The 24,427-nt window shown below is 33.5% G+C and overlaps 1 protein-coding gene across 1 annotated transcript in view; it reads left to right on the top strand.

Annotated features, from left to right (window-relative positions):
- The first annotated feature begins 301 nt into the window (after positions 1-301).
- The window catches only part of LOC101901730 (gustatory receptor for sugar taste 64e), a 64,383-nt gene continuing 40,257 nt past the window's right edge, over positions 302-24,427 (top strand). Inside the window, exons 1-2 of the mRNA XM_059121377.1 lie at positions 302-523; positions 8,686-8,845. Coding sequence (XP_058977360.1) covers positions 302-523; positions 8,686-8,845 — 382 coding nt within the window. The remainder of the gene's footprint in view (positions 524-8,685; positions 8,846-24,427) is intronic.

The raw sequence follows: 24,427 nt of genomic DNA, 5'->3' as shown, positions 1-24,427 counted from the left end.
TTGGTCTTCTTTAGAAAAATATATTTTTCTAACATTTTTTAAGCGTTTCCTTATATAGAATGCCATATACAACTTTCTGCCTTCTAATGCAATTCGAAATTCCAAATTATTTCATTATTACAATTCACCTTTATTCACATTTCTACAAATTATCGCAAAACCACAAATGCATAACAATTACAAAATCTTCAACCTACAAATCAATGCTAAGGTTACCACCTTTCGATTCGCCAGCATTTAAAGGTCAATAGACCGTATCGAAGAAAGGAAAAAAAAAAAAAACAATATCGACACCCAGCAAATGTCTATGCCAATGCCAATTATGTTAGATAACTGTGTGGCATATGCCTGCCTGCCTGCCTACACAATATCAGGCAAGTACACCCACAAGTATTCTTATCCTCCCTCTCCGCCCATTGGCAGTAGCCTCGTTCAAGGCAATACGAAAAGTACAAGTACGTCAAGTACAAGATGCACTCAAGTCACCGAACATGGCAACAAAGGCAAGGAAAATGCAACCAATGTTAGGTGTAGATATGTAACTACTGCATGGAAATGCAAGATACTGTGTGTATATAAATGTGTACGTGGATGCATACACCGAGAAAAATATTTGAATGAATTTTGTATAATTCGATTAAAAGTTTTTTTTTTTTTTCATTTTGGTAGCCTTAAGTACGGGAACAAGTTATTATAATCATGTTCATGGTACTACTTATACTGTTTCTTATACCCTCTAGTATGGAGGGTATATTAAGTTTGTCAATCCGTTTGTAACACCTCGAAATATACATTTAAGACCCCAAAGTACATATATTCTTGATCAGCATAGCGATGTCCGTCCGTTTATCTTCCGAACGAAATGAAGTAGGTTGATAAAATTTTACTCAAATGTATATTATATCCGCAGGACTTTTAGTATTGAAAATGGACCATGTGGACCTACGTTTTGGTATAGGCCTCATATAATAATACTTCCTTATTTTCGGTATTTTGGTGATTTAAGCGTCAATATTCACTGGAAATGTTTGAAATTTGGTATTAGATGTTCGTAATGTTCGATACTACAGCCTAAGACAGAAATTTGTCTGTGCACGTCCAAGTCTTTTTATAGCCCTCATGCAATGGTACCTCCTTTAATTCGGTATTTTAACGATGTTAGCGACATTTTTCACCAGAATTGTTTCGAATTTCGTATTTAATGTTCGGAATCATTACTACAGCCTATGACAAAAAATCACTTATGAAGCACCAGGTGTGTGCCATATAAAGGTTTTTTATTGGAGCGTTTTTTTTTTTTTTTTTTGGAAATTTTCAAGTTCCTTCCGAATTGTGGAGGATATAAAGAGTTCGGCCCGGCCGAACTTGGCTTCTTTTTGACTTTTTGTTAAGAAAATATGCTCGCTTTCTATATATTGTTCAATTACTATTTTATTTTTTTCATCGTACCATAAGTTATAGCCATTTTTATACCCTCAGTCATATGGCTAGAGAGGGTATATATACGTTTGATACGGCCAAAACTTGCCTCCTCGAAATAACATTTTACACCCTAGGTCTCTTTGGACCAAATCTATTTCAGGACATTTGAAGTCGATCTAGCGATGTCCTTCCGTATGTCTGGTTGGTGAACACGATAACTCTCGAAGAGGGTATTCGATTTGGTCCTTGCTACATCGTAATATTATTATCTAACTTAGAACGAGTTCGGAGATGGACAATGACGGTCCACTCCCTCTGATACTACCCCCCAAAACGTAGAAATTTTCAAAGAAAATATTTAACTGAACAGCAAGGGAAAGTATAATCAGATTTTGCTTCATCTTTGCAAATCCTAATATTTGCATCAGTGCTAGGGCGTGTGCGAAAGTGGACAATATCGGTCCACTCCATCAGGTACCTCCCCCACAAAGAGTCAAAATTTTGAATAATTACAATTCTTATAAAATGTGATGTAGAAATCGGATTGTTTTCAAATTTCTCACACCTCAATAATTTTATTGACCCAAGGTCTAGTGTGAAAATGGAATGTATTGGTCCACTCCCTCTGATACCATCCCCACAAAAGGTCGAATTAAAAAAAAAATTCTGCACAGAATGAGAAACGATAATTCAATTTTGCTCCAACTTTGAAAATTCTAAAATGTGCATCAGTGTTAGGGCGTGTGCGAAAATGGACAACATCTGTCCACTTCATCAAGTACCTCCCCCACAAAGGGTCAAAATTTTGAATAATTATAACTCTTATAAAATGTGATTTAAGGGTCCGATTGTCTTCAAGTAACACATATGACAATATTATTATTAACCCAAGGTCTGCTGGGAAGATAGAATATATCGACCCACACCTTCTGGTACCTCCCCCACAAAGGGTCACAATTTTGAATATCCATGAAGCTTATACAACTCAAAATTAACATCCGATTCCATTCAGATTTGGCACATCTCAATATTTCTGTCAACAAAAAATCTATTATAAAGATGGTGGAGATCGGACCATTCCTTCTGGTATCTTCCCCACAAAGGCTTAAACTTTCGAATAAACGATTATAAAATAAGCATCCGATTCTCTTCAAATTACACACATCACAATATTTAGATAAACCCAAGGTCTGGTGTAAAAATGGAATATATCGGTCCACACCAACTGATACCTCCCCCACAAAGGGTCAAAGTCTTGAATACCCTCTCACAAAAATCTAAAATAACATCCGATTCCATTCAGATTTTGGTATATATTAATATTTCCATCAATACAAGATCTGTTGTAAAGATGTTATAAATCTAACCATTCCTTCTGGTATCTTCCCCACAAAGGGCCAAGGTTTTGAATAACCAAAACAATTAAAAAATCCGATACATCTGGTACCTCACGGACATTTTAACATTTTCTAGAAATTATCACATATCTCATATAAAGTGAAGAATATATATTATATAGAACATAACGTGGAACGTCGCAATATTTATATCATATTTATTTAGGTCCGATACGAAATGAACAACATTGACCTGTTCCTCCGGAATCTACTCCATAGAGGGTCAACATTTTGAATAATCATATCATAAGTCAACATATGTTTAAACATTCCCTACCTACCACTTAAGTGGTGTATTTTCAACAAAATTATATTCAAAACAAGTAAAAAAGGCTGTAAGTTCATCTGGGTCGAACTTTGAATACCCTCCACCATTTGGAACGAATTTAGAAAATTTTCAAAAAAATAAAATCCGTTAAAAATTCTCTTAAAATCTTAAAAATACCAAATGTAGCCGTTATATTAGGGTATATACGAAGACGTGGACCTGCATGGGCAAGCCATTACAATATTCAAATGCGAAACATAAAAAAACGTCAATGGATAATGTCGCTAAAATCATCAAAAAATTTAATGAGGTGCCATTATATGGCCGCTATACCAAAACGTGAACCTGCACAGAAAACTTTCTGTCATATGCTATAGTATCCATTACGAACTTCAACACAAATTTGAAACAATTCCGGTGAATAATGTCGCTAAAATCATTAAAATACCGAATATCGGGAGATGCCGTTATATGGGGGCTATACGAAGATGTGGACCTGCACAGACAATATTCTATCATAGGCAGTAATATCCTTTACGAACTTCAAATACTAAATTTGAAACAATTCCGGTGAATAATGTCGCTAAAATTATCCAAATACCGAATATCGGGAGATGCCGTTATATGGGGGCTATACGAAGACGTGGACCTACACAGACAATTTTCTATCATAGGCTGTAATATCCATTACGAACTTCAACGCAAAATTTGAAAGAATTGCGTTGAATAATATCGCTAAAATCATCAAAATACCGAATATTGGGAGGTACCGTTATATGGGGGCTATACCAAAACTTGGACCCACATGACCCATTTTCAATACCAAAAGTCCTGCAGACATAGCATACATTTGAGTAAAATTTTAACATTCTACTTGTATTCGTTCGGAAGCTAGAGTGATTTCCACAGACGGACGGACATCGCTAAATCGACATAGAATTTTATGCTGATCAAGAATATATATATACTTTGTGGGGTCTAGAATGTATATTTCGAGGTGTTACAAACGGAATGACAAACTTAATATACCCTCCATACTATGGTGGAGGGTATAAAAAATATAGAAATAAGTTTTGATTGCATATAATTCGCAGATACATTTTCCAAGTAAAGATGGACAACAAATTCCGAATGTATCAATAATTTTTTTACTGTGTAAGAACTGTATATATTTCCGTCCGTATGCACTTATGGCGCTCACATACATTGTCTACTTAGGCCTGGCCTAGAAGTATTCGGATACAAGTATTTAGATAAAGTCTATTGCCATCATTGAAGCTAATTGACATACATCGGCACAAAGATGATGTAGGGGACTTTTGGAAGGGAAAAGAGTTTAAAATATACATTTTTTAAGTCTTTAAAGCAAATAATATTGCAAAAATATGATAATAAATTGGAGAATTTAATTTAAAACAAGTAAGCAAAGGCTACAGTCGAGCGGGCCGACCGTTGAATACCCTACAACACTATAATGAACGATACAGTTTATGTACATTTTGTCTACAAAAGTTGACAAACTATTCACACATTGAATATTTTTGGATGGCCATCCAAAACTGCTTGGCTTTTGCAATGTCCGGTAACTCCCATTCAAATGTGCGTGAGGATCGGGCGGTAATAACGACCTGCTGACAATTTTGCACTTTTTGGTCCATTTCAACCCCTAAATATATGGCGATCATCTCCAAAAAGAGTAGGCTTCTATTCTGACCCTCATCTTATTCCCATGCAAATTTTCGTATAGATCGGGCCATAAATGCGATCTGTATATGATATCCTGATATCCTAACTACTTAGTTTTGTTAGCTGTAGAAATATTACCAAATGTATAATTCAAAATTAAAATATGCCAAAAATATGACAAAATTGAAAAAAAAAAATATGAGAAATCAATATTTAGAGAGATATTTTTATGCGATTTTTTAGACGTTTTTTCTTTCCTGCCAAGAGGCCATTCTGAATTAATGAGAACTGTCGAAATCAGTTCAGCCGTTTTCGACATATAAGAGATTATTCAAGTATATCTTCTTTGATAAACATATATATCGCACATATTTTGCTATATATCCGTTTTGTTGGATGTTAACATCAATGTAAAGATCAGAAGTAACCTTGGCATGGCTTTGTGATTTCTCCGGGATTTAAAATATTCGCGGTTTAATGAAAAATTTTGAATTTTTTCAACACAAAAGATATGGTCTATTTTACCAGCTAAATATTATCCGATGACCACCCAAATTGGTAGGCTTCTTCCCCGCCCCAAACTCTAGCTACATGCGAAATTCCGCGTCGATTGGTCTATAATTGCGACCTGTATAGCTACTGCAAAATCCGACATTTTTTCAGTATTTGGTCCATTTCAACACCTAAACATTTGGCGATCATCTTCAAAAGAAATAGGCTTCTATTCTGACCCTAACCCCACCTTCGTGCAAAATTTCGTAAGGATCGGGCCATAATTGCGACCTGTAGAGTGATTACAAATTAACATGGACAGACGGACAGACGGACGGACGGACATACATAGCTAGATCGACTCAGCTCGGCGAGCTAGGAAGATCCATATATTCTTTCCTATATGGGAAACCAATATTTCGAGGTGTTACATAAATTCTGGCCCAATCAAACTTATAATACCCCCAACACATAGTGTTGTAGGGTATAAAAAATAAATACAAATTTTGGGATGTATGCAAAAGTAATATTTGACTGATTGTCTAATTAATTTACAGGTAGATGGAACCTATGGTTTATGAATTACAAGGAACATTTTTTGGAAATTTCAAAAGTTTTACAAGGTTCTGCCACATAATAGTTGTGTTCCAGAACCTGCAAATTAGTACTAATTAGCACTAATTCTGCTACAACGCGTTCCCGTACTCCACAAACTAGCAAAACTTGCAGCTCTCTCGAGAAAAAAATGGCGCTGAGTGGTGCACATTTCTGCTTGTTTTAGCTACATGAATTTGGCCGAGCAGAAATGTGCATATTGTAAATTTGACATTTAATTGGCAGGGCTAACAAGGTTGAAAATGTATTGATACATTTCAATAAAGAAAATAACCAACTTGAAAACTAAAGGAAAAACTAATATTTGTCGTTCAAAAAACAAAAAGAGGAAATATGGGGCAACTGATGTATTCACTTTTGGATGATTCCAGCAGTGAAGAGGACTGGCTGAATGAGGAATCAGATTATTAATTACTATTATAAATTATTAATTTTAACTTATCGTCTTCAATTCTCATTTTTTAAATTTTGGCGTTCTTTTCAGTAAGGTTTCACCAGTCCGATTTAGGCTGTTTACTTTTGGAATTTTGAATTTTGATATTTTATCGCATTTCTGCTAATTTTCCGTTCCCTTATTTTTTGAGCAAACCTAAATGAGAATGACATTTCGAACTGTTCTCTCTTCTGCTAGTTTTACTACTAAAAAAGTACTGGAACACAACTAATGTGTGTATCGAAATGTTAACATCCAAATTTAGCAATCATGTTAATAAAGTTAGGCACATACACATTTGTATGTTCATTCACTCAAATATCTACGCACATTTAGCAGTACTCGTATGTATGTCACGCTGATATTTATCAAAAGTAATTAGGTAATTTAATTGAAGTTGATGAAATATAGATAATAATTAGACACTGCAATGCAACGAAAACAAACTGGGATTAGTTCTAAAACGCCAGCACCATTGCCGCTCTGGGCGTTTACTTTCCAAAACTAGAAACTCAATTAGAAAAGTTTGAGCGAATAAATGACAGGCACAAAAACAGTTACCAGAGTTTGTGATATTTATAGACTGTAGGTTGGAATTATGGATTTGAATAGAAACGTTGTATATTTGGATATAGGATTTATTTTTTATAGCTTAGGTGTCTTGAGAAACTTATTTTGAAAAAAAAAATTGAAACAAAAAATGGAGCAACAAAGAGAATTGAGCCTAATTTTAACGAGTATTTTTTACGGACAATGTTTAAAAACATTTTTAAAGGATTGTCAGTCAACAAAAGCGATAATATTTTGGGATACATTTTAAGAAAATTTTTTCAAGAACCTTAGTGAATATTCTAATTTCTAATTTTTTCAAGCACTATCAGCCCAATAACCTTGGTTTTTAAGGAACATTTTCAATTGCTGTGGGTCCACGAATCGTTGATTTTTGAGAAATTTTTTCCAAAACCTAATGACAAAATTCATGGATCCTTCTAATTGTTTAATAATACTCTCACAGTTTTTTTAATGGCAGATTTTTTAAAAATATATATTTACAGGATCAGTAATTGTAATTTATTTCTTAGTAATATTTTTATACCTTCAGCCATATGCCTACAGAGAGTATATATCATTTGATACGGTCAAAACGTGCCTAGTCGAAATAACGTTTTTAGATCCTAGGTCTCTTTGGACCAAATCTGTTTCAGGACATTTGGAGTCGATCTAGCGATGTCCGCCCGTCCGTTCGTCTGTCTGGCTGGTGCGCACGATAACCCATGATGGGAGTGTCCGATTTGATCCAAACTTGGTCATAGATATATTATTGTCAAACTGAGATCGAGTTCGGAGATGGGTGATATCGATCCACTACCTCCCCCACAAAATGTCGAAATTTTCAAAGAAACTATTTTATTGCTCAGAAAGAGAAAGGGTTATCCGATTTTGCTCCAACTTTGCAAGTCCTAATATTTCTATCAGTGCTAAGTCAGGTGCGAAAATGGATAGTATCAAGTACCTCCCCCACTAGGGGTCAACATTTTGAACAATTGCAACTCTTATAAAATGTGATGCAAGAGTCCGATTGCCTGAGAATTTCATCAATCCCAATATTTATTTTAACCCAAGGTCTGGTGTTAAGATGAATATATCGGTCCACTCCTTCTGGTACCTCCCCCACAAAAGGTCGAAATTTTGAATATCCTTTAAGTTCATAAAACGTGAAATTAATATCCGATTCCATTTAGACTTGGCACAGCTGAATATTTCCATCAACATAGGATCTATTATAAAACGGTAGAGATCGGACCATTCCTTCTTGTACCTATCCCCCAAAAAGGGTAAAAGTTTTGAATAATTTTAATTTTATAAATTATGATGCAAGTGTCTTCAAATTACACACATCACAATATTTTTAACAACCCAAGACCTGGAGTGAAAATGGAATATATCGGTCGACTCCTTCTTATACCTCCCCCACAAAGGGTCAAAATTTTGAATATTTATGAAGGTCATATAACGCGAAATTAACATACGATTCAATTCAGACTTGGCACATTTCAATATTTCCATTAACACAAGATCTGTTATAAATATGATAAAGATCGGACCATTTCTTCTAGTACCTCCCCCACAAAGGGTCGAAGTTTTAAATAACGATTATAAAATCCAAAGTTAGCATCAGGTTCTCTTTATATTTTACACACCCCATTATTTCCACTAACAGAAGATCTGTTGTGAAGATGGTATATATCGGTCCACTCCTTCTGGAATCTCCCCCACAAAGGCTCCGCTACCTCCCTCAAAAAAGGCCCACACTTTTCCATACTCTCATAATCAATCTCTGACATCTTGCACAACCGTATTCAATGATGTAGAACACGGACAAAATGATCGTATATTTGCACTTTAACACATTGCCTCCTTGGGGAGCCACACGAGCACACATCACCACATGTGGTCACCAAGTCCCTAAGGGTATGGAAAATCTATTCACTATTTCCATCATCTGCAAACATGAATTTCCACACAATAAAGGTAAGTTTGGTGTGTAAATCATTGTCAGTGCATAATTTTCTTTCCTTTTTTTGCTCCACTCTCAAAGGGCGATTGACAGCATTTGGCAGGTTAGCCAAAAATTCGCCACACTTAACACTTGGATGAATGAATGAATGAATGAGCATCGGGTATATGGTTCCCAAAACACATGTTGCAAAGGTTTTCCATCTTTCATATTCTGGTCCTTGAATATCCTTTCGATACAGATGTTACTATTTTCACCCACAATGTCTGCCAACATGTCTGCCAAAGATTTTTATTGCTTTTGTGTGTGTGTAGAAGTGTTTTTTTTTTGGTTGGCATTTTTTTTGTTCGTTCATTCACTCAGCACTTGGTATATTTTGGTAAATTTTGAATAGCCAAAAAGTGTTGAACCAAAAAACGAAAAGGAAAACAATGCAAATTTATGCCATTCTATTATAACATAGTTAACACGTTAACAATGCTTTGTTGTTGTCAGTTACATTTGTTTTGCCATCATTCTTCAACACTTTGTATTCTCAACAGTCTTGTTATATATTTTGCTTTGTTCAGTTGTGTTGTGTTCAATTTTTGTTTGCTTTCTTGGGTTACAGACATCAAGTGTGTTTGTGTGCGAATTTATGGTCAAAAGGTATTTCATTCATTCATTCATTTTCATTTTTTTTTGAAGGACAGACAGTACGTGTTGGGTTCAACGCAAAATTCGAAAAACCAAGAAAGTGGGTGGTATGGGTAATGCAGAAAAATATAATTTAAAAATCCTTATAATCTATTTGTATTTTAAAGCTCGTTCAAACAATAAAATTTATAGCAATCAATTTTTATAGTATTCTTTTAAAAATAGAAAAAAATAATAATAATAATAATAAAATAAATAAATAAATAAAGAAAAAATAATAATAATATTTTTGTTAAAAAATAGAAAAATCTACATCTAATGAAGATCAATAATAATAATAATAATAATAATAATAATAATAATAATAATAATAATAATAATAATAATAATAATAATAATAATAATAATAATAATAATAATAATAATAATAATAATAATAATAATAATAATAATAATAATAATAATAATAATAATACTAATAATAATAATAATAATAATAATAATAATAATAATAATAATAATAATAATAATAATAATAATAATAATAATAATAATAATAATAATATAATAATAATAATAATAATAATAATAATAATAATAATAATAATAATAATAATAATAATAATAATAATAATAATAATAATAATAATAATAATAATAATAATAATAATAATAATAATAATAATAATAATAATAATAAAAAAAGGTCCTTCCAAAACATTAAACAAAATGTATAAATGTAAAAAACAGCAGTTGTTGGAGGTCCTTCAAAACATTTTGTAATTAAGATTATTTCACAAAATATTCAATAAAAATCCATGTAATTTTTAGGCCTCAAAATAAAGAATATTTTAAACATCCACGTTATTTGAAGGCCCTTTATTTAAAATATCCGCAGCGTTTCAGGTCCTTCAAAAAATATTTAAAATATCCACAGCTATTCAAGTCCTTCAAAAAATATTTAAAAAATTCCATGCCACGTGAGCATCCTTCAAAAGTATTAACAATATCCGCAGCGTTTCAGGTCCTTCAAAAAATATTTAAAATATCCACAGCTATTCAGGTCCTTCAAAGAATATTTTAAAAAAATCCATGTTCCATGGGCATCCTTCAAAAATATTTAAAATATCCGTAGCGTTTCAGGCCCTTCAAAAAATATTTAAAAAATCCACGCCCCATGAGTGTCTCTCAAGAAATATTTAAAAAATCCACGCGCCGTGAATGTCCATCAAAACTATTTTTAAAAATCAACGTCCCATGAGTGACCTTCAAAAATATATTTTAAAAATCCACGTCCCATGAGTGACCTTCAAAAATATATTTTAAAAAATCCACGACCCATGAGTGACCTTCAAAATTATATTTTAAAAAATCCAAGGACCATGAGTCACATTCAAAAAATATTTTAAAAAATCCAAGAACCATGAGTCAACTTCAAAAAATATTTTAAAAAATCCACGACCTATGATTGCGCTTCAAAAAATTATATATATTTAAAAAACACGCCCTATGAGTGTCATTCAAAAAATATTTTAAAAAATCCACGCCCTCTGTTTGCCTTCAAAAAAATATATTAAAAACAAGTAAGCAAAGGCTACAGTCGAGCGGGGCCGACCGTTGAATACCCTACAACACTATAATAAACGATACAGCTTATATAGGCGAGATACTCGAAAGAATTCCAAAAGATATTGTGACAAATAATAAAAGAAAACCATCAGGTTTCGTTCTCTAATTTTTGAATAATAGCAACTTAAACTAATTTGCTCATTTCCAATTTATTGGAAGATGTTGCACTTAAATGGTCTTCCAAGATCTGGAACCAATATTTCCCAAAGACCTATAATCTCTCAGAAGTGGCAAAAGATTAACATTTATTATTGGTTTTTGACTGAAACGCATCTATATGAGATACAGACATTTGACTATATTCTGTAACGAAATCAGCGTTAACGAAATAGTCAGAAGTGTGTCTTTCCTGTATTTGTGAATTCTCCAAAAAGTCACTGGAATGGACATTTTCGTATTTTGTCTATAAAAGTTGGCAAACTCCTTCACACATTGAATATTTTTGGATGGCCATCCAAAACTGCTTGGCTCTTGCAATGTCCGGTAACCCCCACAATTACGACCTGCTGACAATTTTGCAGTTTTTTGGTCCATTTCAACCCCTAAATATATGGCGATCATCTCCAAAAAGAATAGGCTTTTATTCTGACCCTCATCTTATCTCCATGCTAAATTTCGTAAGGATCGGGCCATAAATGCGATCTGTATATGATATCCTGATATCTTAACTACTTAGTTTTGTTAGCTGTAGAAATATTACCAAATGTTTAATTCAAAATTAAAATATGCCAAAAATATGACAAAATTGAAAAAATATGAGAAAATTTTACAAAATCAATATTTTCATCTTTAGAGAGATATTTTTATGCGATTTTTTTAGACGTTTTATGTTTCCTGCCAAGAGGCCATTCTGAATTAATGAGAACTGTTGAAATCAGTTCAGCCGTTCTCGACATATAAGAGATTTTTCAAGCATATCTTCTTTGATAGACATATATATCGCACATATTTTGCTATATATCCGATTTGTTGGATGTTAACATCAATGTAAAGATCAGAAGTAACCTTGTCATGGCTTTGTGATTTCGCCGGGATTTAAAATATTCGCGGTTTAATGAAAAATTTTGAATTTTTTCAACAAAAAAGATATGGTCTATTTTACCCGCTAAATATTATCCGATGACCACCCAAATGGGTAGGCTTCTTGCCAGCCCTAAACTCTAGCTACATGCGAAATTCCGCATCGATTGGTCTATAATTGCGACCTATAGAGCAAGTGCAAAATCAGGAATTTTTTCAGTTTTTGGTCCATTTCAACCCCTAATTATTATGCGATCATCATCAAAAGAAATAGGGTTCTATTCTGACCCTAGCCCCACCTCCATTTTAAATTTCGTGAAGATCGGACCATAATTGCGACCTGTAGAGTGATTACAAATTAACATGGACAGACGGACAGACGGACAGACGGACGGACGGACATACATAGCTAGATCGACTCAGCTCGGCGAGATAGGAAGATCCATATATACTTTCCTATGTGGGAAATCAATATTTCGTGGTGTTACATAATTTTTGGCCCAATCAAACTTATAATACCCCCAACACATAGTGTTGTAGGGTATAAAAACACGCCCCATAAGTGTCATTCAAGATTATTTAAAAAACCCGCCCCATGAATGTCCTTCAAAAAATATTTTAAAAAATTCGCGCCCCATGAGTGCCTTTCCTTCACATTTTTTTTTAAATCCTTCAAAAATATTTAAAAAAAAACACAACTCATGAGTGTCCTTCAAAAAATATTTTAAAAAATCCTCGTCACGTGAGAGCCTTTCAAAAAAATCCTTTAAAAAAAATATTTTAAAAAATCAGCGACCCATGAGTGTCTTTCAAAAAATGTTTTAAAAAACCCAAGCCCCATTAGTGTACTTCAAAAAATATTTTAAAGAATCCAAGAAAAAATCTGCGATAATCGGACTTAAATGACGATCGGTATATAATACCACAATACATAGAGTTAGTTGTAGGGTTAAACAATTTACAAAATGTGACCTCAATATCAAATTTTAGGATTTCAGCTCTGTAGTTTTGCCCATTACCAATACCGAATTGTACCAAATGTAGTACTATTTAGTACTTTTCGTTCACTTGTAGTGCACAATTCAGAAATTACCACATTTCTCAATTCGAGATACCAACAGTGACCTAAATATCAAATTCCAGGATTTCAGCTCTATTCTTTAGTACTTTTCGTACAATTATGGTACACAATTCCAAAACCATCTCCATATCTCAATATTTTCGATCGATTATAGTACACATTGCCAAAACTTTCTCCAAATTTCAACTCCAGATGCTAATAGCGACTTCTTTATCAAATTTGAGGGTTCTAGCCCTATCCCTTCACCCAATACTAGATTTAGTACCATTTGATACTTTTCGTACAATTATAGTACACATTTCCGAATCTACCTCTACATGTCCAGGCCACACATGAACAGCGATCATTATACCAATTTTCAGATTTCGAGCACTATCTTTTCACTCAATACCAAATTGTACTAAATATAGTACTATTTAGTAGTTTTGGGGCACTTGTGGTACATATTTCCACATTGACATCAATATCAAATCTAAGGATTTCAGCTCTATCCTTCAACCAATATCACATTTAGTTCTTTTCGAACAATTATAGAATACATTTCTAAAACCACCTCCACATCTTAATCCCAGATACCCATGGAGACTTCAATATCAAATTTGAGGAATAGAGACTTCAATATCAAATTTGAGGATTTCAGCCCTATTCCTTCACCCAATACTAGATTTAGTATCATTTGGTACTTTTCGGACGCACCGCAACCGCCAAATCTCAAACGCAAATTTCAGAATTTTATCTGTATCCCTTAACCAAATACCTAATTTAGTAACATTTAGTACTTTTAGTACAGGCTACACATGAGCAGCGACCCAAATACCAAATTCCACATTTTAAGCATTAACTTTTCACCCAACACCATATTGTACCAAACATAATACTATTTAGTACTTTTCGTAAACTTGTAGTACAAATTTCCAAAACAACCTCTTTATTATAAATCTACCACCAACTGTGAACTCAATACAAAAATCCAGCTTCATCCGTTCATCTTAAACCAAACTTTTCCAAATTTAGTACCATTTAGTGCAGAGTGCACATTTAGTACACATTTCGGAAACCATCTTCATTTTCAATTTTTTACTTCCGTTAACCTAGTACCAAATGGTAACATTTTAGAAGTTTAGTACCAATTCAGAACTTATCGTAACCTTACAGTTCGAAATTCCAAAGCACTTTGGTACATCTATCCTTCACTCCATCAGTGACCTTCATTCCAAATTCAAGTTTATTCCGTTTGCCCAATACAAATTATTCAATTTTTAGTACTTTTAGAACCCTTTTAGTACGAATTTCCAAAAACCCAACCTTATCACATCCCTAGGCACCAGAATTCTAGGTCATTCCGGTGGGGTTAAAAATATTCCTGGTTCATTAGGCTTCTATTCTGACCCCGATTCCATACAAAATTTCATGCGGATCGGAGCATTATATCGACTGTAGGTTGATTACAAATTAACAGGGCAGACGGCCGGACACATATAGCTAGATCAACTCAGCTCGGCGATATTGGAAGATCCATATGTATCATCATCGGTCCATGACCAATATATTGGGGTGCCTCAATCAAACTTATAGTACCCCCAAACACAGAGTGTTGTAGAATATAAAAATTCAAAGAAAAGTTTAGAATCTCAAATTTTGGAAAACCTCGATTTTCTCAAATTATCATTCCTCCCTCGTCCACTTGTGTCTAAAGGGTCGAAGTAATTTTCTATTTTTTTGTTGAAGCTTCACATATGTGACAGACACATCCATTTAGAGGTTTCTTCTTAGATGCCATGAGTTGGAGTGTTTCTGTGTGTGTCTGTGTGTTTCCGTCCCGTCTGCGGTTGACTGGGTGGTTGAATGTGTGTGGGAGAACATTTGTAATTTTTGTGGCCACAATGTTGAAAAAAAAGAAGAAAACCAACAAAATTAAAATCATGCAATTCATTTCAACGCCGCGTTAAATAAAGTGTAGCTCTTAAAGAATGGGGCTATGAATGCGACCATTACAGACATTCATTCCGAGGAATGTTTGTCATGCAAGGCTTGAATTTGTCTTAACCATTGCAAATGAATAGCAAAAGACAGTTGAGTCTGGAAGGTGTTACGAAAGTATGGGAGCAACCTTGGAATATCGGGGCAGGGAATGAATGGCATCTTTAAAATGGCACACGAAAATTTCGGGGCTATATGGCTCCGAATATAAAAATGTATTTTATGTGAAAAAAATTAATCAAAGTCGAAACGGGTTTCGAAGCATAAATCTACAGGATGAGATAAAAAAAAACTGCAACAAAGTCAAACGAACTAATTTTTTACATTTTTTTTTTTAAATTTTATTGAATGAATGCAAAAAATGTCGGAATAGCCAAATTTTAGAATAAGTTTAGATTTGTTCGAGTCGGTCACCTTTGGCACGAATTATGGCCTTTAAACGGCCAATAAAACCGTCACACGCTGCCCGAATGTTGCTCTGCGGGATTTTGGCCCAGAATATTTTGGCGATAATATTCGTCATTTATTCTGATGCAAGACTCGATTAAATTTTATTGAATGAAAGCAAAAAATGTCGGAAATAGCATCAAATTTTAGAATAAGTTTAGTTTTTTTCGAATTGGTCACCTTCACCACGAATTATGGCCTTCAAACGGCCAATGAAACCGTCGCACGTTGCCTGAAAGTTTCTCTGCGGTATTTTGGCCCATTGCCGGCGAAGCGCTTGCTTGAGGTGATCGACTCTTTGGTATTTTTTAATGCCTACCTTGCTTTCCAAAATACTTCAGAAACAATAGTAAAAATAGTTCGTAGATGAGTGAGTGAGTCCTGAGATGAGTGCGTGAGTCCTGTTCGAATGTCCACGGTCTGCCCAAAGCTTTAATACACCCTGCAGAATATTTTCGAGATAATATTTGGCATTTATTCTGATGCCACGGTCGATTAATACGAGCGGGGAGCGAGCATCGGCTGTTATGGCGGCCCACACCATCACCATGGCCGGTGCTTGAGTTCTAATGGCCAACGGAAGGTGCAAATTTTCAGCTGACCTCTTTGACAAGTAAACACGGTCATTTTGTTTGCCTTTGTTTACAAACTGCTGGACGAGGAATGTTTTCCCATCACCGAAAACCAAATGCGACAGTTTAGCCCTTTCGGCCAAGCGATGCAACTTTTTAGTTCTTTTGAGTCTATTTTCTTTCTGTTGTGGTGTAAGTTCTTGCACTTTTTGGAATTTCATTGGCTTTACTTAGAGCTCATTTTTCAATATTTGCCGAATGCAATATTGCGATATGTTCAGCTCACGAGTCATTTTTCGGCAACTGCGACGCGGTTTTCGATCAAGCTGCTTCTTTACTCTTCGGACCATTTCTGCTGATGTTGCTGTTTTCTTCCTTCTTCCTCCACTTCTTTGACGTCGGGCTACGCTACTAGTATCACGGTAGCGAGCGATGGTAGGAGACACAAACGATTTATTCACATTTAAATGCTGGAGTGCTCTAACGATAGCCACTTTTGGTTTTACAGCCAAATATAAAGAAATCCCACTGTCACCCTTGAGTTCCATTACGAATAATTTTTTTTTTCTGGAAAATTCTCACCAAAATGCTTTTGTACGCTTGTAAGCAATAAATTGAGCTGTCACTGGCATTTTAACAGCTGTCGGATAAGTGGCTTAGAAATGACAGCAGTCTGAAGTTGGTGCAGTTTTTTCATCTCACCCTATTAAGATATTTAAATTATGAATATAAAACTGGTTTTAAAGAATTTTAGTCAAAATCTCCAAGGCAATAAAAAAATCTAAACCTGGGATACTTTTTGGTAGAATTATAATTATTGTTTAATATTGGTCCTTATGTCCATTTAAGAACAAATTGAAACTTGTGGAACGATTTCATTCATATCCCTCCCAAAAAAAATCCTACCCTTTCAAAAATTAAAGCCACAATTTGTCAAGTCACTCTTTTTGTGCCGTCCCTGAACTTAAAGCCGCTTTGTTATTAAATCAAAAGCCAAAACATATTTTCCCCATTTGTCTTCTGTTGATTTATTTGTTCATCCATTGTTATTTAATGACAATATATTCGTTCCCCATCCCCCCCTCCTCTTCCTCCGCCAAAAGTCATTGGCTTTAAACGAAAGGATTCACATGTATGTGGTTTTTCGGTTTACAGCCGAGTTGTTGTCCCCATTTTAAGCCTGTGGGAAATTTCCATAATGTATGAGTTGACAAAATGTTTTAATTCGCAAAAGGGACATCGGATGGTTGGGAACATTTTTTGTTCAATGAATATTTAACAATAGTTTGTGCTGAACGGTGAATAAACTGTTCGATTATTTTCAAAGGAAGGGAAGTTGAGTGTATCGAAATTGGTTGTTAGTTTATTTTGAAGAATAGTTTTTGTAAGCATTTTTTTCAAGGACTACCAAACAGATTTTTAAGCAATATTCTTAAAAAATATTTTCGAGTTTTTTAGACATTTTTTCAAGATAGTTTCATGGATTTTTGATTTCGAGTTTTTTTTGAAAAGGTTCTCAAGAACAATTAACGTGTTTTTTTTTATGCAGAGGCTACAGAGGGTATATATCATTTGATACGGAAAAAAGGACACAAATATTTCTTTAAGGACGATCAAAGCATTTAACTGGATAAATTACTTAGCCTGGATTTATAAATATTTTTAAAGTCTCAAAGTAGATTTTTGCGGACATTTTTAAAGAGCTATAAAAGTAATAAAACAACGATTTTATGGAATGTTTTCTACGATATCAAATTGTGAATTTGTGTCAATTTTTAAAGAATTTGTTTAAGAAATTTCAAAGGAATCAATCTGGTTTGTAAAAAAGTCCAAAGGATTCTTAAGGAAATTAATGTGGATTTTTGAGGAATAATTTTCATTATCAAAGAGAAAACTCTTTATTTTTGGTAAATTTTTAAGAAAACTATTTTTTAAACTTATTATGGATTATTTGAGATTTAACCTGGACTAAGGAAAAGGAAAAATGTAAACTTTTGCGAAATTCTTTAATACTATCAAATCTGGATTTTTTAGAGAGTATTTTTATTAAGGGTTCATAAAGTAGTTATCGTAGATTTTTGAGTAATTGTTTTGATGATTTTCAAAGATATGGTCTTGTAATAGATGTCGATCTTTGAGGGTTACTTCTATAAGAACTTTAAAAGATTGCAACATGGATTGCACATGATTAATGGTCTATCAAAGTAATGAACTTGAAACTTTTAGAAATATTTTTTGAGCGACTGTAATGAATTCAACGTCGAAATAAATCTTGATTTTCAAAAATGCTTCCTAAGGACTCATTATTAAATGAAATTCGATTAATGAAGCTTTTTTAACGAATATCAAAGGAATCAAACTAGATTTTTTAAGACACTCTTGATTGTTTAAGAAAGAATTTCTATAAGGATTCATGGGTTTTTGAGGAATATTTATACCCTACAACGCTATGTGTTGGGGGCATTATAAGTTTGATTGGGCCAACAATTATGTAACACCTCAAAATATTGGTTTCCCACATAGGAAAGTATATATGGATCTTCCTATTTCGCCGAGCTGAGTCGATCTAGCTATATACGTTCGTCCGTCCGTCTGTCTTTGTTAATTTGTAATCACGCTACATGTCGCAATTAATGCCCGATCTTCAAAAAAATTAGAATGGAGGTGGGATTAGAGTCAGAATAGAAGCCTATTGCTTTTGCAGGTGATCGCATAATGTTTAGGAAAATTTCCTTATTTTGCAGTTGCTCTACAGGTCGCAATTATGGACAAATCGACGTGGAAGTAAGAATATGGCTAGGGCTTAGGTCTGGGCAGAAGCCTTCCAATTTTGATGGTAATCGGGTAATATTTAGTGGGTAAAATAGACCATAACATTTGTGTTAAATAAAAGTAAATTTTTTCATTAAACCATGAATAATTTTAATCCCGACGAAATCGCAAATAGACGAAAAGGTCAATTCAGACCGTTACGTAGATGCCGATAGTAGGTATATCGGATATATATAGCGAAATATATATACAATGTGTATATACAAAGGAAGGAGGTGTTAGCTAGAATGCTTATATCTCACGAATGGCTGGACCGATTGACAATTTTTTGAATTCAGAATGCATTCTAGGCATAAAAGAATAAAATCTAAAAAAATCGCACAAAAAGGTGCCAATAATGATGTTAATATAGATTTTGTAGTATTTTGTGACATTTTTTTTATTTTTTCATATTTTTTATCGCATGCGATTTTTTCAATTTGACTTATAATATTTTGTTATATTTTTTTCACCTTACAACACAGGTTGTGGATATTATACACAGATTGCAATTATCGTCCGATTATCACGAAAATTTTCACAAGGGTATGGTTAGGATCAGAATGGCTAGGCCTATTATTTTTAAAGATGTCCGCAATACATATAGGGGTTGAAATGAACCAACAACTAAAAATTTTCCTGATTTTGCAGCCATTATAAAGGTCACAAATAGAAACCAAAGGACACGAAATCTTGCATGAAGTTAGAATTTAAGACAGCGGGTAGAATGGACCACTACTTTTGTGTGGAAAAATGAGAACATTACTTGCATGCGATATCCGAAATACACAAAAGGCAAACTTTTCTGGCTTTTTATGCTAATTTCGTTGACCAATATAGACAAATATCGTAGACAAGCAAATCATATAGATGAGTCTTAATTTGGAGATACAGAGGAGCCTCTTGCTTTTGGAGATGATCGCAAAATATTTACGGGGTCAAATGAACCAAAAACAGAAAAAATCCTGATCACACAATTAAAGCCAATCGACACGCCTGAGAAGAGAGTTAAGGACAGGGAGAATTCTAGCATTTTGGATGACCATTGGATAATATTTAGCTGAGGGATCACAACAACTAACAGCACCAAAATGGATTTTGACATAAGCGATCTCTCAACATATTGTAGTGTTGTAGGGTATCACATGGTCGGCCCCACCCGACTATAGCGTTTTCTTACTTGTTAGGGTCTATTGAAGACACAATTACGTTAATGAGAAGAGGTTTGAAGAATTTTAAGAAATATTCTGATTGCCAATGAATCTAACAGGATTTTGTAAGATTATTACTTCAAGGATCCAAGGTTCATTTTCAAATTGATATTTTAAAAGATACTCAAATGAATCGACCTAGAATTTTTAATCCACATTGGAAAGAATAAACATTCATTCCCCAATGATTTAGGTCAAGGACTGTTCAAGAAAATTAAATTTGTACTTGAAATCTCATGTAAAATGTGCCTGAGGTTAGCCATATGGCTGAGGGTATAAAAATGATGAACAACTGCAATATTGCAATAACATAGTTTTTGTTTTCATGATCATGACGTAGGTTGACATTAAGATTTTCTGCTAGGGACACTCAGGCATTAGTTATTAAAATTCCTTGGCAGACCTCTTAAACAAATAACCTTAGAAGATACAAAATCAAATTAATGACAATGACTAAGGTTGAGCTATAAAATGCTTGTTCTAAAAGCATAGCAAAATCAAAAGCATTAATTTTTTATATTGTGACAAAAAAGCTTTAAAAAAATCTGCAAACTATGAGTATTTTAATGAAAAAATATACCAAAATTAGTTTGGAGAAATTTTAAAAACTAATAAAATAGCAGCTGCTTTTTAAATAAACATTCCACAAAGAGCACTTTTTTATGAACCCATTCATTCATTTCCACTTCTAATTTAATTTACCCTCTAATGTTGCCAATCAATCTTAGTGAACAGGTCAGGGTTCATTCTACACCTGCTCATAAACTCTTTCAATTAAATAGACTCTCGGTGAGTAACTGTTCTCCGTTTAAATCAAAATAAATTGCCTCAACTTTTATTTACTTGACGACGTCAGTATTTGAAAGATTCTTATTAATGTTGTTTCGTACAATCCTTTCAAGGAAAGCAAACGTTTTTTTTCTTAACTTTGAAATTAAATTGTTAAAAACACAATTTCAGCCACATGATACGTTAATTTTATTTTTAACTGAATATGCCATTCGAGAAAAACAAAAGCAGAAATTTGGAAAAAGTTTCTTTTTTTTTTGGTTTTTGGGTGGCAGAAATCATACACACACAATTAACTTTCTGGGAAAAGATTAACTATATTTATTTATGTGTGTGAGTGAGTTTATGTTGAAATTTCAGCAATGTGCAGACGACATTTTATGTAAAATAGAAAAGGAAATTGAAATATTGTAAAGGACGTTAGTAGTAGTGGTGATACCCTACACATAAAAATTACCAATTTTTGAAGCATATTTCGACGATACATGAATCGTTCATAATTTTTGGAAAAATTGACTAACCGCTTCCAAAATTTCATAGAATAATTTTCATAGGCTTCCGAGATTTATAAAAAAATTAAAAAGATTTTAAGAAATTTAATTGTGACCTGAAGAGTGAATGAGGAAAATTTACAGTTTTTGTCCATCAACCTCTAAATGTTTTAAGAACATATTCAAAGACACCTGTGACGTGATTACAAATTAACAATTTTCATAGGCCTCTGAGTCCCGGAAAAATTTATAGAACATGGAACCTCAGGAGCATTTTACAATTTTAGTAGAAATTTATAGACACTTTTTATGTACCATTCGAATTTTATAGAATAATTGACGTAGGCCTCTGATTCATATACAGTTTTTAGTCTCTTAGGATTTTACCATTTTTTGGTAGGCCTCTGAGGTCTACAAAATTTTTTTATTAAATATTTTTGAATAATTTTTTAAGGACGCTATCAGCATGCATTTTTGAAGATCTTTTTTATGGACTATCAGTGTGGATTTTAGAAGATATTTTCAAGGACTTTCAACATGGATTTTCAACGTGGATTTTTGAAGAAATTTTTCAAGGACTATCAACGTGAATTTTTAAAAGATATTTTTTTTAACTATCAACGTGGATTTTTTAAAAATATAATTTGAGGACCTTTAGACCAATAATTTGAATTTTTAAAGATATTTTTTAAAGACAATTGACATGGATTTTTTAGATAATATTCAAGGAACTTTAGAGCAATAATTATGAATTTTTAAAGATATTTTTCAAGAACTAGATTTTTAGATTTTTATAAGATTGCACGAATTTTTATAAAAAAAGCTTTCAGACACCTTCTCTCCAATCAATGTGTTTTTTTAAGATTTATTATTTAAACAAAAACTTTAACTGAAAAACTTGGTCCTCATCTCTGTGAGTCCTAGACCGTGGATCTGGGGATCTGTACAGGCAATTTTCTGTCATAGAAAGTAGTGTCCATTGCGAACTCCAAATTGTGAATGTGAAATAATTTTGGTGAATAGTGTGACACAAATAATTAAAATACCGAATATAACGAGATACCGTTGCATGGAAGCCACACAAAAACGTTGACCTCTATAGCCAATTATCTGTCAGAGAAAACGGCGTGCATTATGAACTACAAATAACAAGTTTGAAATAATAAATGCGGCTAAAAAAGTTAAAACACGGAATAAAATGGGAGGTATCGATATATGGGACCTATAGGTATGAACGGAAATTTTCCGCCTATAGGAAGTAGTACCAATTACGAGCTCCATATATAAAATTGATGCAATTTCGGTGAAAAATGTAACACAAATGATCAAAATACAGAATATCGGAGTTAAACTTATATGGGGACAATAGCAAAACTTGGATCTACATTGACAGTTCTTTGGAAATATACAAGGTGAGATAAAAAAACTGCAACAAAGTCAAACACCATAATTTTTAATTTTTTTTTTAAATTTTATTGAATGAAAGCAAAAATGTCGGAAATAGCATCAAATTGTAGAATAAATTTAGATTTCTTCGAATTGTTCACCTTTGCCACGAATTATGGCCTTTAAACGCCCAATGAAGAAGACCTTCTGGTCTTCTTTAGTAACACACGCTGCCCGAATGTTGCTCTGCGATATTTTTGCCCATTCCCGGCGAAGCACTTGCTTGAGGTGATCGACACTTTGGTATTTTCCGGAGATTTTGGTGCCCGTTGTGCGTTGGAAATGAAGCGAGGAACCTCCTTTTGTAACCATACTTGGGTGGCGCGTGCTCAGTGCGATGGTGCTGAGTCATGATGCCACGGTCGAATAATACGAGCGGAGAGCGATAATCGGCTGTTATGGCGGCGCACATCATCACCATGGCCGGCGCTTGAGTTCTGGTGGCCAACCGAAGGTGCACGTTTTCAGCTGACTTTTTTTGGCAAGCAAACACGATCAACTTCTTTGAACTTCTGGCTTTTTATGTAGATTTCTTTGACGAATAAAGCCAAATATCGTAGATAGGCAAATCATATAGATGAGTCTTAATTTGGAGATACAGAGGGGCCTCTTGCATTTGGAGATTATCGCAAAATATTTAGTGTTCATTTGAACCAAAAACAGAAAAATTTTCCTGATCATAAAATTGAAACCAATCGACATTAAAGTTTGCACGAGAAGAGAGTTAAGGACAGGGAAGAAGTCTAGCATTTTGCATGACCATTGGATTAAATTCAGCTGTAAAATGGATCACAACAACTAACAGCACGACGGAATTCGTAAATATTGGGCAAATGTCCTTGGTCAAAAAGCTAGAAAGAAAGAGGCCTATTAACTTTTGTATGAAATGTTTGATAGACATCTGAGGCTTATACAATTCCATACAAAATTCTTCATAATCCTCTGGGGACTGTATATTCTTTATAAGCATTTTCACAGGCCTCTCAGGAAAAAAAAAAACAATTTTCATAGGCCTCTGAGTCCAAAAAAATGTATATATATTGAGGAATCCATGTTATTCCTCAAAAACATTTTACATTTTTAATAGAAATTAATAGGCCTATAGAAAAATTGTAAGTTCCTTCGAGGCATTAGAATTTTATAGAAAAATTTTCACAGGCCTCTGGTTCATATACATTTTGTAGACTCTCAGGACTTTAAATTTTTTCATAGGCCTCTGGGCCCAATAACAATTTTTTTAATATTAAATGTTTTTAAATATTTTCTTAAGAACTTTTAGATTAATACATGCGTTTTTTAAATATTTGGTCAAAGACTATTAGATCTGTAAATATGTATTTTAAATTCTTTTAATAATAATAAAATATATATAAAGAAAAAAGATATTTTCAGGACTACCTATATGTATTTTTAAAGATATTTTTCAAGGACTATCAACGTGGATTTTAAAAAATATTTTTCTAGGACTATCATCGTGGATTTT

The sequence above is a fragment of the Musca domestica genome, unplaced genomic scaffold, assembly GCF_030504385.1.
Source record: "Musca domestica strain aabys unplaced genomic scaffold, Musca_domestica.polishedcontigs.V.1.1 19, whole genome shotgun sequence".
Classification (NCBI taxonomy): Eukaryota; Metazoa; Arthropoda; class Insecta; order Diptera; family Muscidae; genus Musca; species Musca domestica.
The sequence above is the reverse complement of the archived record's forward strand: the minus strand, read 5'-3'. Positions and strand labels throughout refer to the sequence as shown.